Source organism: Chionomys nivalis, chromosome 3 (assembly GCF_950005125.1).
Source record: "Chionomys nivalis chromosome 3, mChiNiv1.1, whole genome shotgun sequence".
NCBI classification, from domain to species: domain Eukaryota; kingdom Metazoa; phylum Chordata; class Mammalia; order Rodentia; family Cricetidae; genus Chionomys; species Chionomys nivalis.
In genome coordinates this window covers 39,122,317-39,140,027 of record NC_080088.1, presented here as the reverse complement: position 1 = coordinate 39,140,027, position 17,711 = coordinate 39,122,317, and the positions used below count along the sequence as shown (strand labels likewise).

At 40.8% G+C, this 17,711-nt stretch overlaps 1 protein-coding gene across 1 annotated transcript in view; it reads left to right on the top strand.

Annotated features, from left to right (window-relative positions):
• Positions 1 to 5,854: 5,854 nt before the first annotated feature.
• Positions 5,855 to 17,711, top strand: part of Tomm70 (translocase of outer mitochondrial membrane 70) — a 34,271-nt gene continuing 22,414 nt past the window's right edge. The window contains exon 1 of the mRNA XM_057763852.1: positions 5,855 to 6,347. Within this exon, the coding sequence (XP_057619835.1) occupies positions 6,015 to 6,347 (333 nt within the window). The 5' untranslated portion in view covers positions 5,855 to 6,014. The remainder of the gene's footprint in view (positions 6,348 to 17,711) is intronic.

The following is a 17,711-nucleotide window of genomic DNA, read 5'->3' as shown; positions in this document are numbered from 1 at the left end:
GAAGGAAGGAAGGAGGGAGGGAGGGAGGGAGGGAGGGAGGGAGGGAGGGAGGGAGGGAGGGAGGGAGGGAGGGAGGGAAGGAAGGAGGAGAGAAGGAAAGAGGAAGGGAGGGACAAAGGGAGGAAGGGAGGGAGGGAAGGAAGGAAGGAAAAGGAGAGAAGGATTTGGTCTACAGAATAGAAGATCCTCCGACTCTTTGGTCTCCTAGCTATGCCCACTTCTTAGAAAACACATATGGGAAGATGATGCCTACGCACCTGGCCTGGCCTAAGGTTTCTGTAACAGGCCTGGAAGAAGAAAACATAAGAGCACAGCAGTTATGTCTCCACATCGGGAGAGTGGCTTTCGCAACCTGTCTTGAAATCCAGAGGCCATATTACCCTTAAAACCCTGTTACCAGCTTTCTCAAACAGAGAACTTGGACATTGTCCTGGGAGATTCTATCAGGAACACAAGATTCAGAAGAGATGCCCCTTTGGCTCTTTGAGTAGTAAGGAGATAGATATGTAGACCAATATGGTAGAATACAGTAAGTATGGAATTTTGAAAAGATCACAAGACTAATCAATGGAAGAAACATCAGATTTTCATCAAAAGCTACAAAAGCAGTGTGCACCCACAGTTTAAGACAGGGAGGAAGAGGGGACGACCAATTTAAATAATTTGGGTGGCCTCTATTCTGGCCCATTGGTTCATATATGCATTGCAGCAGCACCATGCTGCCTGTACCTTTGTATAGCACAGTATCTCTGCAATATAAAATGAGGTCGGATACTATAATCTCTCTAGCAACCCTCCTTCTGCTAAGGATTGCTTTCATTTGTGGTCTTTGTTTCCATACAATTTTTTTATTGTTTTTCTAGTTCTGTGAAGGAAGTCATTGGAATTTTGATGAAGATTCCATTGAATCCTTAGATTATTTTAGTAATAGAGCCATTGTCACAATATTCTGCCAATACAGGAGCACGGAAGATCATATACTGTATACCGTTATCCCTAATTTCCTTTCCCAGTCTCCTGAAGTTTTCACTGGAGATATCTTTCACTTCCTTGGCAAGTTTATTCCTGTGTTTTGTTTTTTGTTTGAGCTATTGTTAGCATGATAGTATCCCATTTTTTTTGTCAGCATTTACTTGGTATATATGAATGCCACTAGTCTTTTGTTTTGTTTTGTTCTTTTTTTTTTTTTTTTTTTTTGAGACAGGTCCTCACTGTATACCTCTGGCTGTCCTGGAACTCATTCTGTAGCCCAGACTGGCCTCAAACTCACAGAGACCCACCTGCCTCTGCTTCCCAAGTGCTGATATTAAAGATGTATAGCACAGCACCTGAACAAAAGCCACTGTTCTTTGTATGTTGATTTAGTATCCTGAAACTTTTTACTGAAAGTGTCGGATTTTTTAATTCTTATTTAATAGTTATCTGTAGAGTTGTAGAATCTTTTAAATACAGAATCATGCTATTTGCAAATGTGGATACTTCAACTATTTCTTTTCTGTCTTTACTCTTTTACATCTGTGTCTTGTCTTATTTCTCTAGCTAAGACTTCAGTTTCAAGCACCATCATAAGGGAAAGGAGCCTTAATAGCCACCTGTAGAAGAAAAAAATTGTTATCTTTGCCCCAGACAAAAATCAATTCAAAAATATATCAAAGATTTTCTTTTAAAGCCTGAAATGCTGAAACTACTGGAGACACAGAGAACTCACTTCAAGGTACAAGCAGCACAGGAGTGTCCCAAACAGGACTTAAACACTTTCAGCCCAGAAAACATAAAATAAATAAATAAATAAACCAAAGCAAAAGACTGCCTATAGAATGGGAGAAAGAATGCCAAATATATTTCAAACAAGGGATTACTACCTAGAATATAACTTACAAACTTAAACCTTCACCAAACAAAACAAATAAGCAAGCAAACAAACAAATAAACATATCCAACATCATTAGTCATCATGGAAATGCAACTGAAAACTACGCTGAGATTCTTCACCCAGCTCTGAATAGCTACCGTGAAGAAAAGACACACTGTAGTGATGAGGCAAGCAGGCCTGCTTTTCGCCCCACCCGGCTCCCACATGGTTAGCTTTACACCCGAAATAACAACACACAAATTGTATTCATTTAAACACTGCCTGGCCCATTAGTTCTAGCCTCTTACTGGCTAACTCTCCCATCTTGCTTAACACATATCTAGTAATCTGTGTGGCTTACCAGGAAGATTCTAACCCATGTCCATCTTGGGCAGGAGGTTCATGGCATCTGCCTGACTCTGCTTTCTTTCTCCCAGCATTCTGTTCTGTCTTCCCCACCTACCTATGTTCTGACCTATCAGGCCACAACTCTATGGTGTTTCAAGGTCCCTGCTAGCAAGCAAGCTGCAACAGTAAGTCCACAGACAACATTCAAGACCTCTCTCTGTAGCTGGCCCTCCTGCCTCAGAGAGTCAGAGTTTGCACTGGCAGGACAGCCCAGAAAGCCAGCATTTTAAAACGGCACAGCTTTTTTCCTGCTATGGCTGAAAACTGAAAAGCACGCAGTCAGCTTTTCATCAACACCATTTAAGTGTTTTGTGGCAGGACCTCTTAAAAGAGCTGCAGGGTTTTGCAGCTAAAGCTGAGTCAGGAAGTCTCTCTTAGATACAAGCAGAGCAGATCTTAGAAATTGCTGCTACCAAGAAAACATGCTTTACTCTATTCTTTCTCAAGCTTTCTCAGGCTTTCTGTGGATGCAGTTATTCACGTTGGGCGCCCTCCTGAAAAGTTGCTGTGAACACCCTCAAAAAATTATTTCACTCAACTGCCGACTGAGATGAACATAGCAGACAGGTTCAGTGAGAGATGCTTTATGAAAAAACTAGGTAGATAACTTCCAAGGAATTACCCCCAAACCTGACCTCTGCCTTCTGCACACACGCCTGCCACCAAGCCTGACAACCTAAGTTTGACGTCTGGAACCCATATGGTGGAAAGAAAGAACAAACTCCTAAAAGTTGTCCTCTGACCTACATATGTGCCATGGCACTTGAATGTCCACACACATGCAAACTAAACAAAAAAAAATGTAATTAAAATTTTTCCAAAGTAACAGTGAAGTACAAGGCAGAATTTCTACATTTCCAAAAGACACAAATTCTTGCAAGTGGCAATGAACTAAGTCAACAGGGATGAAAAGATCTTCTAAACCTGTGAGGGGGCAGGAAGGTGGCAAATGAATGCATAAATTATACAGGAGTTATCAGTCACTGTGAAAGAGGGGGGAGTAGGGTTACTATACATGGCTCCTTGCAGACAGATGCAGAGGCTGCTTCTGACAGCAGAATGAGCTGCCAACTGATTGAATCATGACATGACATTCCCATGACAAGGTAGTACCACCTACTCAACTGAAGATTTGATGGAAGTTTAATAAGGCAGAAGCTATGAGGATCAAGCAATGATTATCATCAGGAAGGCTCAGGAAAGTAGGGATCCTACATATCATAAGTAGGATTGCCATCAGGTCCCAGTGGAAGCAGCAGTAGTGAAGGTGAGGGGCAGGGAGCACAGCACAGTAAAGTCTGGAACAAGCAGTGATGGTGGTGGTGTGGTGAGAGAAGAGGGCTACCTGGGGTACAGTCAAAGCAACTGTACTAGTGGTAGTCAGTAATACTGGTGCTAGATTGGCAAGGATCATAGAAAAGCTGGAGCAGTCAGGAACTTTTTCATTAAATATTTTATCAACCCTTTATCCTGCATTAACTATTTCAGGCACTGTGTTGAATAGATAAATAAACTAACAAGTTCCCAGAATATATCTAATTTGGTAACAGGTTCAGGAGTACAACGGTTACTATACCATAATCCCTACTCTTCAAGGCATCAAAATGAGCTGCGTAGCTGATAAAAGAACAAAGAGATGACAATATGGTTAAGTGGGAAAGAAACACAAACTGTCATCTGATAGTGTAGCCATGTTGCTAGTCTCCAAGACCCACATGGCCAAAAGACAGAAGTGATTCCTAAAGGTTCCTACCATAATCCATGGCATGGGTCCGCCCATACACACACATACACAAAATAAAGAAGAAAACTTTCAAATGTTTCAGTTGCAATGTTTTATTCAAATTGGGAACCTATAATCCTCCAAGATATCACAGAAAAAAATGTGAAATTATAAGTGGAGAATGCTTGTTGTTGTTGTTGATCTGACTTTTAAAGCTCTGGGATCAGAATCTCTGTTTGATCAGTTCAATTACACTACCATTTTCAGTCTGTTGCTAGTGGAAATGGAAACACTTCACTAATGCAAGAGAAAAGGCACAGCCCTGAAGTCTCAGATTGAGCCGTTCTACTTTAATCAGTCCATGCGGGCACTTCTTGTCTTTTCATGCAGTGCCATTATGTTGAGCATCTCGTGGTATTTAAAATGTGTGTTTGTGTGTGTGTGTGTGTGTGTACACATCGACACAAGGGTGTTCAGACTTGAAATGAAGAGACATAGTCTGGAACATTTATTTATTCATGCTTATGTTTTCTTCTTGAAAATAATGTTAATTCCAGATGGGTGGTGGTGGCACACGCCTTTAACCCCAACACTCAGGAGGCAGAGGTGGACAGATCTCTGGGAGTTCAAGGCCAGCCTGGTCTACAAGAGCTAGTTGTGAGATAGGCACCAAAGCTACAGAGAAACCTTGTCTCAAAAAAAAAAAAAAGAAAGAAAGAAAGAAAGGAAGAAAGAAAGGAAGAAAGAAAGAAAAGAATGTTAATTCCAAACACCTTGCAAGGTAATTTTCATTTTTTGAAACCTGACCCAGTGCTCACAAAGGAAAAGATGGATGTGACAAAGTTATTACAGACAAAAGAGTTGAATTAAAATAGACTCTGGGAACGAGGGAGAAGGTTTAAGAAAGCCATTTCAAAAGAGTGAGCAAACTAGAGTGTTGTGACAGGCATATGTGCTCCAGGGAAGAGTCTATGGGCTGGGGTGTCACGTGGAATTCCACTTAAGACACAGACATCAAGGTGACTGGATCCAGGTCCTCGGAGACAGCCTCTACTCGGAAAGCTTCGTAAGAGATGCACCGCCTTTATAACTATTGCAGCTGGAGCACACAGGCACCTTCCAGTCACTTTGATCAGTCAATTGGTCAACCTACCTTTCTAAGTTTCCATCTAGTCTTTGCCCTCTGCTATTGCCCCAGTAACTATAAACTCGTCCAAAGTACTGTCTGGATACTGCAGAGACATGAAGCTGGGTTGTATAGCACAGTGTTCACACTTTTTCATCCCATAGGTTTCTTTTGTTGTTGTTTCTTTCTTTTTTCTTCTTCTTCGAGACAGGGTTTCTCTGTAGCTTTGGAGCCTATCCCAGAACTCGCTCTATCGGCCAGGATGGCCTAGAACTCACAGAGATCCGCCTGCCTCCGCTTCCTGAGTGCTGGGATTAAAGGCGTGCGCCACCACCACCCAGTCACAGTGTGAGGTTAGGCACCAGCGTGGCCACAACCTCAAAACGGGTCCCTGCCAACCGACTGGGCGGCGGCCGCACCGTTCCTGCCGGCCAGTTCCCTTCACTTTTCTTCCGCACTCCCGCCCGCTCACAACGCCCCTGGGAGCTGTCCCTCCGCTGATCCCTGCGCAACCCAATCTCGCTGTGCACAGGCCCCCGTCCTCGTTCCGCTGGCGGCAGTGCCACCGCCCCTTCCATCCAGGAGAAGGAGGAGAGGGCAGCGGTCACCTACGACCTCCCAAGCGACTTTAAGCAGGCGCCAGGCACGACGGAAGGGCTCAGGCCCGGCCTTCTGCCCCGGAAGTGATTTTCTCCTACACGCTCGCTGGGGGCGGGCACAGCCGCGGGTCTAGCCCGGCATGCCCTGGGCTTCCGGTGACCTCCGGCCCTTCTCTGTCGTCCGCTCCTGCTGCCTGGCGTGCTCGCTCGCGCGTTTCTCTCCCTCCACGCTCCCGGCTCCCTCCCCACGCTGCCCGGTGACCGTGGCGCCCGCGACCGGCGCGGCGGCGGCGGAGGACAGTCGTCATGGCCGCCTCTAAGCCGGTGGAGGCGGCGATGGCGGCGGCGGCGGCGCCCGGGTCTGGAAACGGAGTGGGCGGTGGCAGCGGGACTGCGGGCCCCGGCTCGGGCGCGGGGACCCTGCCGCGATGGCACGTGGCTCTGGCCATCGGGGCGCCCCTGTTGCTAGGTGCCGGGGCCATGTACCTGTGGAGCCGAAGGCGGCGGCGCCGGGAGGCGGCAGGCCGGGGCGAAAGCAGCGGCCTCAAGCGCAACAGCGAACGAAAGACCCCGGAGGGCAGGGCCAGTCCGGCCCTGGGCAGCGGCCACCCCGACGGTTCTGGTGACTCTCTGGAAATGGTGAGAAGCCGCCCAGGCCGTAGAGGTGGGAACGAGCGCATACAGCTTATACCTTCACCCGTTGTTCGGGTGAGGGGTCCTCCCACCGGTCGGAAACTGCCCTGTGACCGCAAGGACTTGAGAGTCGCTTCTGGTTGCTTTTTGTAGGGAATGCAGTAACAGCTCCTGGCAGGCTAGCGTGAGGTTTTCTTTAATAGTGTCTTCTGGGATCCAACAGAATCTTTTAGTTTCTTCTCAGTGACACAGCATTTATCCCTCGTGGGGTAGGTAAACACGTACAAATAGAATAATTCTATTAAGCGAAGAAAGGCAAATTTCATGAACGACTGGACTTTTGACACGAGTTCCTTTTGTGATTCCCAAGGCCAGAAGTTACTAAGAACCGTTTAATAACCAACGAACCATTTCTCTTTTGGAAGGGGGAGGTCAGCAGCTACAGGACGAAAGTGGGGAAACTCATTAGGTAGCTTTGTATATAGGACATAAGCTACCGTCACTTTGGCTGATAGCATAATTTTCTACTCACTTGCCTGTACACATGTGTCCAAGCCTAGTGTGTCTGGTAAAGTCTCTGGTGTTAGAACAGCATTGGAGTGATGAACTGCCTTGTCTGTTCTGGTGATCTATTAAATCTTGACAACCTGACAGCTGTGTGGAGAATTGGCATGGCCTGAAATATGAGTGTGATAAGGGACTTTCTCTGGGTCTGGAGTTGTGTGGTGGTATTACCAGAGTAAATCGTTTTCAGAGACTTAACGGTAATAATTCCAGGTATGTACATAAGTTAAAAAAAAAAAACTATACACGAACAGCCAGTGTACTGTACACTTATGTTCATGAGAAAAAATGTGCACGGCTAAATGAATGGCAGTCATTCATTCCATCCGAACTAAAGACCCATTTTGTTTGTTTATTTGCTTATTTTACGAAGTAGTTTCAGAAGTTCTGGTATGTGACTGTAGAGATAGTCCTTGCCGTGTGTGAATCTCTGGACTAGCCCGAAAGAAAAGCGTTCCTTCTCTCCTCTGGGGAAATAGCTTGCTCCTAACTAAAAATGACTCTGTTGGGGGGAACTGAGGTGATGTCATTCTAGGGTGTCCTGTGGAGCATTTTTATTTTAGTAATCCCACTTTATCTCACTGTCATTCTAGTAGACCAAGAGCATTAAAATGTCCCTTCTATTTCATCCAGCACTAAAAATGTTAAACCAAAGTTTAACATTTAGAATGAAAGCCTGGGCACTGGCAGCCCCAGCAAACTGAGCTGGACTGCCCAACTCCAAGAAGCCAGTAATGGTGAAAAGCAGAGATTGATTTAGTGTGTCAGCGCTGAAAAGAGGAAAAAATAGAAGGTTCCAGTAACCCCCAAGTATGTCTTTAGGCTGCTCACAAGAACTTAAGGCTTAAGTAGAGGAAGAATCAGACTGTATGTTTGCAGAATTGAGCATTCTGGTCAAGAAGTGCTGTGCTTGACCTTTGTCTCCAGCCTGCTCCTGCTAGAGGGGTTGTGGGAGGGCTGGATGAGGGTTCCTAAGGGGACTAATCTGCTTCCTACCAGATGATTACTGTGTTCCAGGGTGTGGACTCAGCATCCAGGATAATTGCCCTCTGAAGTTTATTCTTACTGGAATCCAAGGTGACTCGAGGAAAACGGTTAAGGACAATGAAACCTCTGCCTTTAGTTGAATGTGACACAGAATGCTTGCAGATATGTTAGGCTTTTATCCTATTTGCCAGTCACCTTTTGGGTCAGAGTGAAGTTTTAAGTGTATTTTTAGCAAAAGTGACTTCTAAGTGCTTGTTTCTGGATTGATTGTGAGTGCCAGTGAAAGTGGTTGTCAAAACTTGGCTATCTATCCATTTTCATGTATATGAAATTTTGTGCATGTGAAAATTTTATACATAAAATTTCTATTTAATTTTAATCTGGAATAGTAGATAAATGAAAGTTACATAGAAGTTCTTGGTTCTGTAGTAATCATAAATATAATTAAAAATAAGGGAGCTGGCCTGGAGAAATGGCTTAACAGTTAAAAATGTATATTGCTCTTGCAGAAGACAGACGTTAGGTCCCCAGCACCCATGCCTAACAGCTTACTTCTGTAATTCCGACTCCAAAGGGATCCAGAACCTCCAGCCTTCAGGGGCTCCTGCACTTGGGTGCACATAAGCGAGCGCACACACACACATAATTAAGAAACAAAATGAATGGTTTTTACGTATGACACACTGCAGTGTTAGTCACTATTCATGGCATGCTTTTACTGTGGATTTTGAAAGAATCTGTCAGTTCTCTTTCTGAATTTAGATTTCTTTAAATTCTCCTTAGTTTTGCAGCATTTTCTACAGCAGTAATAATGATTTTCTTATTTTATGAATGGTTCATAGTTTTTATATAAGGAATATTTTTGATTGACCTGACTTCTGTTGAATACTCTGTGTACTTTGAAATGCTTTAAAATTATTATTACATTTGTCCCAAAATAAAACGGAGCAAAACACTTGCATGCACCATTTTCTTACCCTACCATGTAGAATTTAGGGATGTGTTCCAGAAATCTTGTTTGGAATTACTAACTTATTGTTTAGCAAGGCAACATTAAAAATCTTCGCATTTTCTAATGGAAATGCATTCTCTTAACTGTTGGTAAGCAATAAATATTGAAGACTATTTTTGTCTTTTAAAAATGAATTTCTTTAGAGTCGTTATGAGTGTACAAGTGTAACTGCCTTCTCATTTTAATGTATGTATTCCTTGTGGTTGGAGGAATTACTCTGTAGTTGAGTAAGCATTTGTTTCAGTTGAGGGAAAACTAGGTTTCTAATGCTGAATAATTTCTCCAGTTGAGCGGTAACCACATTTTAAAGAGAATTAAGGAATCAACTGATTCCTATTTAGGGTTCAGTATTGGAATGAATAGTAAGCCTGTTTAGTTTTATCTTGGGACTTATGTTTGCCCAAATGTAAAATGAACTAGAGATATTGCAATGTTTTCTGTCTTTTAGATTAGATGTTTATGTGTGTGATATGGATCATATTCAGTGGTCACTTTGATGAAGTAGCAAAAACTTGGAAGAAAAATGCAAAGCTCTTCATGTTGGTTTTAAGTAATCAGAATTTCAAGATATCATTAAAGAAAACATCTGATGATTGATGGTTTCTAAGATTCAAGTAGTATGAAATTATATTCCATTTAAGCAGTTGTAAAATTTACCAGTGTTCCAACTTGCTTCAGTAGCTTTTTCAAACTTGTATTACAGATTTGCAAAATTGGAAGATTTCTTATTTTATCCATGCCACTTTCACGCCCTAGATTTGAGCTACCTCAAAGGACTAACAAATGCACACGAAACCTGGTATCCTAGCAGCACTAATGTTTAAGAGCAGTGTTTATTTCTTAACTTTACTAATTTCATAGTAGCTTTCTATTCGGTTATGCTTTAAATCCAGTGATAAGAGAAAGTAGCTGCTGTGATGTTGAAGGTTCTTAGCCTTACAGATATTATAACACATAAAGTGGTTGGGAACCACAGATCTATGTCAGGATATTATTTACACGTTAGTGAAAGGGTTAGCACTCTTGTGATCGTCTTCCTTGAAATGAAATAATTCTCTTTTCCTAAAGGATGTTTCTAGTTTATTTCTTTAATTTTTACTTACATGTTTGTGTGTGTACAAGTATGGTTGTGCACATGAGTGAAAGTGCCCGTGGAGACATCAGATTCTCCTAGAGCTGGCGTTAGAGGCGTTAGTGAACCACCTACCATTGGTGCTGGAACAGAACTCAGGTTCATTGCAAGTGCGGTTAGTATATGCTCTTCACTGAGCTGTCTCCATCACCACCCCTCTTTTTTGTTGTTGTTTGTTTGTTTTATGTTTTTTTTTAAAGAAATTATCATGGGTTACTGGTGATACTTCTATTATAAATAATACTTTTCTTATCACTAATATTTTATATTGTTCTCTTAATAAAATTTTCTATTGGTGAGACATTTTCCTGATTTTCTAAATATTACTGATTATTAATATTCTTTGCTGTCTTGTGTTTTTTTTCCTGTTAATAACCTTTATGGTTCTGTTGTGAGAATTCTTACTCTACTAATTCCATGACAAGGCCTGACTTCAAGGAATCTTCCTTGTCTCACAAGAATTTCAGTCTCCTCTTTTTTTCTAATCACACCTCTTCCTAATTAGTGTGCCTCATAAAATGGACCAGGCAGAATCTCAGGTGTCATCACTGTCTCTTTTTACGTTTTTATGCTCTCCATGTCTAATCAGAAAATGAAACGGAATATTCTGCGTCATGTCCTGAGTAGCTGACTCTGCTCTCACTGCTGTCGTTTCTCAATAGCTCTTACCTTTTATTACTTTTTTTACAGTCAGCTCTATCCATGTATGGAGTATCAGAGATATTTGGGGGGGAAAACTTAGACAACTATTGAACATGTACAGATTATTTTTCTTACCATTCCCTAGATAACTACACAGTAATGATTTACGTACACTTTCATTGTACTAGGTAATGAGTAATCTAGAGATGATTGAAGTACACGGGAGAGGACTAGACATTGTAGCTTAGTTGGTAGAGTGCTTGCCTAGCTTAGTTTACACAAAGCTTTCGTCCCCAGCACTGCATAAAACCAGGTGTGATGCTTGCTTGTAATCCTATTACTCAAGAAGCAGGGGAAGGAGGATCAGAGGTTCACTACATAGGAAGTGGCACATGAAAGGGCTATCGCCATAGCTGCTTGGGAAGATTACTTAAGCCCGTACATGTGAAACTAGCCTGAGCAGAAGAGCGACAGCTATGCTAGAGGACACCCAGGTAATACGCAGATGATGGACAGGGGATTTGAACATCCACACATTTCAGTGTGGGATGAGGAGGTTCTAGAACTAATCCTGGATATTGAAGGACAGCTGTAGGCTTCTACTTTAGTGTCACTATTCAATTAAATCCCATGAGTCCCATGCTTAAATGGTAATTCTTTCCAGTGCAGGTAAGTTCTACTTATTTTGAATGATGTTCCTCCATGCAGTTGATTCCCCTTTAACCTTATTACTCTCTCCTGCCTGAGTCCTGGGCTTACAGGAGTGTGTCTCCCCACTCAGCTGCCATTTGCTGTTGATTCTGGTCTTTGGATGTCTCTCTCACATTCTTGTAAAATACCCAGCAGTGATTTGTGTGCATATGTAGTAGCTATTTCTTGAACTAATTATTTTCTTGTCAACTGTGTGATTTACTACTGGTCTAATGTGTTGCTTATGTATATCGAGATTTCGGTATTTGAAAAGTGGTCATTTTCTTGTTTCCTATACTAGTATGTAGCATGTTTCTTTGGGATTAAGACTACCCTATTGGCTATTTATTATATAGCTGTGTCTCTGCATCTACAAAGGATTGGTGCCAGGGATATCCAAATCTGTGGTGCTTGAGTGCCCTGTAGTGTGTGTGTGTGTGTGTGTGTGTGTGTGTGTGTGTGTGTGTATGTGTGTGTGATATTGTTGCATAAAGTATACATCTATTTTATATGCATACTCTTCCTGATGTCTTCTTGACATTTCTGTAATACCTAATACAAGGTAGATAGATGTTAGGTAGAGAGTTTATTTACATACTCTTTTGGAATAATAAAAACAAAAGTATGTGTAGTATATATTCAAGATCTGAATACCAATCTTTTGAGGCCTAATCACAATATATGCCAACAGCAGTTAAAGTTTTGTTTTTCTTCCTTGAATATTTTCATTTCATAGTTTGTTGAACCCATCGACATGGAGGGACAAATGTGTAATTGTGAATTTAGAAATCGGGGTTATGGCTCAGAAAGTGATGTGCTTACTGATCAAGTATGGGGACTCAAGTTCATATCCCTAGTACCCACATAAAAGGCATTTGTAGACATTAGCACTGGAAAACAGAGGCATGTGCCTCATAGAATCTCACTGGCCAGTCAGTCTAGACAAAACTGTCATCAGGTTCAGTGAGAGACACCATCTCAAAAAATAGGTAGAAAAGCAGTTGAGGAACGTATTCCAGCATCAGCCTCTGGCTGCCACACAGAAACCAGGAACTGGATTTTACTTTAAGTGAGCAAAATTCTGCTTTCCTGGCAAAAAGAAAAAGATCTGATTGTGCTAGAGATTTCCATTTGCATGCAGTAAGTCTGTAGTGAACATCCTACTTGAGTGTCTCCTTTGTTCAGGTATAGAGCATAAGCATTGGTGTTGGTTTGGTTTTGTTGTTTTGTTTTGGCTCGTGTGTGCAGGCAAGTGGGGCAAGTATGGTGAGTGTTGTCCTACTGATGAAGATTCTTAATTTTCCTAAAGCATCCTTTATAAATACAAGCCAGCTCTGCCATACAATATAGAAGTAACATGTAGTTAAGTCAGATCAATGGAGCTTGAATTCTGCCGTGAGCATATTTTTAATTTTGCCGGGGCTTTATGCATAAAATGGGACTAGGTGTGCCTCTTATGTCTTCAGTATGAAGCTCTTAAGAATATTTCATAAGTGGGCTAGAGAGATAGCTCAGCTGTGAAAGGCTATGCTCACAACCAAAAATATAATAATATTTCATAAATAGTTATGACAGTAACTGATAAATTGTTTTATCATCATTTCTGTGATCCTTTAGTTTTTGATTCAGATATTTGTTGGATTGACTTATTAGAATCACATGGGCATTACTGCTGATTCATTCATTATGAAGAGAAGGAACTTACGGGGGCAGAAAATATTAAATTTTATAATTTTAAGTAATTGGTAGTATGACATAATAAACAGAAAGGAACATCTTTAATTTATTTATATTCTTTTCCAAATTCAAAGATTAAATTTATGGTCTTGTATTGCCTTCTTTGAGGAAAGTGAACATAGGAGACAGTCTTTTCAAACTGCATTCCACAGAGACTGAGGGGATTTTAGTTTTGTCTTAATATTAAACAAGCCCTCCTCAGGTTTTCAGGCTGGCCACTGTTCTGGTTTCAAGCGATTTTGTCTGAGCTTCTCTGTGGGACTACCAATGCTAGCATGTGGTAAGATTAGTGTTTGTGAGTGTGCATGCACATACACACGTGGGTGTGAAGGTTGGAGATCAGTTTTGAGTATCATTTCTCAGAAGCCAGTCCACTTTGTTTCTTGAGAAAGGTTCTCTCACTCCGGGGGCTCTGATTAGACTAAGCTGACTGGGCAGCCAGGCAGCCCTAGGGATTCACCTGTCTTAGACTGTCTGTTTCGGGGATTACACAGTGCCAGCATGCCCAGCTTTTTATGTAGGACCAAACTTAAGGTCATTGTGCTTATACAGCTTGCACACTGTGGACTGAGTCACCAAGATTAATGTTCTTTAAAACCTACCAAACTTACATGCATGTGGCCAGCGTGTAATAAAACTAATTGTGATAAAAGACTCAGTGAAATAACTTTATAAAATTTAATTATAAAATTTATAGCACTCCGAAAAGATTACCAAAATCAAGTTGCTTCCAGTAATGTTAAATGATGTTAAAGTTTCTTTTAATAACTTTGGTAGCTTTCAAATAGATCAGTAGACACATGAAAAGATAGAACTAGCTTCTCATGATGTTCCTATTATGTTTGATATCTTTTTGTATATATTCCTCATTTGTGAAGAGACACTTTCAGAGTTGTTTTGAGGTGGTTTTCCCCCAACTTCTACCTTTAATTCTAAAGTTACTTAACATAACTTGAGAGTGTAGACAGTGAAGGAAATGCCCTTGAAAAGCAGTACAAAAAGATTTCCATGGGATGGAATTAAAAACCCTGTATTTAAAAAGAAAAAGTTTATGGTCTTCTTTTCCCTCAATACGTTTAATTTTTGCCTGAAATGTCTAGTTTTGGGTATAGCAGAAGGCTAGTGTTTGTTGCTAACCAGCATTTTGTGATGAAGTCCATCATGTGCAAAAAGGTAGCTTCTCATTACTATCCTTATTGTGTTGCCATTTCGGAGAAACTATGGGCCAGAAAGTAATGGGAGTCCAGGGAGTCAGAAGGTGAGGTATGGTGGTGACCATTGTGATACCTCATAGTTAAGTGGCTCTCCGGAAGAGAGTTTGCCAGGTAGTTCATCATTTGTCTGTATATTTGGATTCTTTTTCAGACTACCGTTTATTTTCAGTAGTTCAATAAGGAAGTTAGTAGACTTAAGAAATCTGGATAATTTTAAAAGGAAACTTAAGTGAGGGGCTGGAGAGATGACTCGGGAGTTAAGGATACTTGTTCCCCATGTAAGAGGACCTGAGTTTGATTTCCAGCAACCATATAGTGAAATGAATTTTTTTTTTTTTTTGAAATTTATGTCCTGGCAATGCTAAAGCATGCATGGGTAGTCCATATATGGTGGTTCTGTTGAACCTGTCCATATCGGATTTCATGATCTAAGTTGATGAGGACAACTGACCAGGTCTCTTCCTCACCCGTCTAGTGACTAGTAACTATATACTATCACAGTTCCAGAAGATCTGGTATCTTTTTTTTTTTTTTTTTTTTTTTTGGCCTCATGTAGTGCATGGATATTTATGCATGTAACACACCATATGCATAAAAGTAAAGAATTAAAAGTAAGAGCTAGTTGAGATTCAGAGTTTGGTCTTTGCTCATTTTGCTAAGTGAAAAGTGCTGTCTCCTCTCTTAACTCTTGTATTGCTTCCTCCAGACCCTTCCCATCCTCTTCATTCAGTCCTAGCCCCACTGCTTCTCCTTGAGTTCTTGTGATTTAGTATGAGGAGGAGTTCATTGCCTGTTTGTGCCGATGAAACAGAGTCCTGTACTTTGGCCAGTGAGTGTCCTTTTTATTTAATCTGAAAGTCTTTAGTTAAAATACAGAATAACTCAGATATGTTGATAGCTGTGCCACATTGTTTTCTACATAAATAGCCCCTAATGTAGGCTTCCAGTGATTCAGAAACAATGGAGATTTGCTATGCTAAATAATGTTTTTCATTTTTACTTACTGTCAAAGGCAGTCAAACTTATTTTAAAGTTTTATTAAGCAAAAAGATCAATAATCATACTTTTGAACAGATTGTACCTTTATCAATAGAACTATGTTGTGTTCTATCTACAGCTTTTAAGAGTGTTCCTTAGATACTGCCTTTTATAATGTTTATTTTTTTCTTTCTTAAATGTTTGTATGTTACTTTAAGTCATCTATTCAGGCAGTACTTAGTTTTACTTTTAAACAACTTTAAAATCTTTTTTTTTTAAGATGTATTTAGTATGTATATAGTGTTCTGGCATGTATGCCTGCAGGCTGGAAGAGGGCACCAGATCTCATTGCTGGGAATTGAACTCAGGACCTCTGTTAGAGCAGTCAGTTCTCTCAACCTCTCTCCAGCCCCAACTTGAAAATCTTAATCACCTATTCACATTTATTACTGATGAGTGTAATGACTATTGCCATATTTCCTTTTTGTTCTTATACCATTCTTTCTACCTTTCAGTGTATCGGTCATTCTCCTGCTCTTCATTGGAGCATTAAAACTGTAGTATGTGTCTGTCTGTGTTGTGTTTAACTTCATTTCTTTGTCAGATTACAGAATTTTGAGTTAATTCTTGCTTCAGAGCTTTGTGATAGTTATTTGTCAGGACCTAATGTTGGAAGTTTGCACCTGATTTATTCTTTTTCCATTGTAATTAGTCTGATTTTCTTTTCTACTTAAACATCTTTGAAATTTTTGCTATAAATTTCAGCGTGTGTTTTTAAAATGTGTAGGTTTTTTTCTAATTTTTTAATAACGTCTTTCTCTGTGTCTTTCCTTCTGGGAACTTGGTGGATGTTGGAAGTACTTGCTTATTTTCTTCAAACTTCTTACCCCATCCTCTGTTTTCATTGAATTCTGGAAGTTTTCCTTGATCCTATTATGCGCAAATCAATCCCACACCAGTTGTGATTTAAGGGGATATTCATTTAGGGGGGTAAAACTCACAAAACACCAACTGCCAGGAAAGGAGCCTAGTCGCGGGAACAGGAACCAAGCGCCGGAACCAAGAGAGCAGGCAGAGGCTTACCGCTCTTTTTTAAAGATAGACCACGCCCCAGTGGGCTGGTATTTCAACAGCTATTGGCTGAAGGAGTGGAAGGTCCTCCCGCAGCAATCCTACCTGTACTTAATTTGTTCCTCAGCTGTGCTTGTAAGATAGCCCCTCTGTTAAGTTAATTATACTTTTTTCCCCTTTTCAGTATGTTTACTTGTGGATTATATTTTCATGGTTTTTATTTTATACTTCCGTGGTAGAGCTTGTGCTCTGCATTAAGAGAACCTGAGTTGGAGCTCCAGCAGCTTCTCCCCACTACCTTCCCTCTACTTGGTTTCTTTATCAGATAGAAGGTGCCCCTCTTGTATGTATTGGCTTTCTTTCTGTGTCAGCAATTCCTCTTTGTGTGGTTTCTTGGAAAGAGAACCATTCTCTTTTCTGGATGACACAGTCCTATTGCAGTATGACTTGTGCTTTTTTTCCAGTTGAGAAAGACAACTAATTAAATTCAAGCCATCCAGCTATCGTCCTGATGGTTGTCTTCCTAATACCACACAGGGGTTTTCATTTGTCTTTTTTTTCTCCTTTTTCTTTCTCCCCCCCCCCCCTTTTTAAAAAATTTTTCAATAAAGGGTTTCTCTGTATAACAGCCCTGGCTGTCTTGGAACTCACTTTGTAGATCAGGTTGGTCTCAAACTCAGAGATCCACCTACCTCTGCCTCCAGACTTCTGGGATTAAAGGCATTTACTATCATGCATATTTCATTTGTCTTTTTTTGTTGATTCTAGCATGTTTTCATAGCTCTATGGATGTGCACCACCACCACCCTAATCATAAAGTTCTGAGTGAGTTTACGACTTTGTTTTTGGCTGTATTCATAGCTATCCTAGGACACATGAAGCCTTGACTGCAGGTGGGACATAACGTGTAACCTATTTATTCTTGAAATATGTTTCATGGTTGCTGCTTGACTTATACTGGAAGCTTTTAGAAGATGAATAAATGAGTTGACAAATGGAAGATTTTCAGTCATCTGTTGATTTGTGTTCTTCGTTCCTTTTATCCCACATCTTGGTTTTTAACATACATATATTTCTTGTTAGCACCATCCAGCTTAAACTGTCTAGGTTATATTCCTATGTATAATAGATTGGCTTATCTACAAATCCTTCTTTGTATACTCTTACTGAAAAAAAACCCTATAGCTATAATGATGCTAAAGAAGAGTAACAGAGCATAAATAGGGAGCTTGCTAGCACGTGAGAGGCCTTGGGTTTGATTCCTAGTACTTCCAAAAGAAAAAGAAGTGGTACATAAGTTTCCAGCTATTATCAAAATCCCCTGAGGGTTATAAGGGATCAAC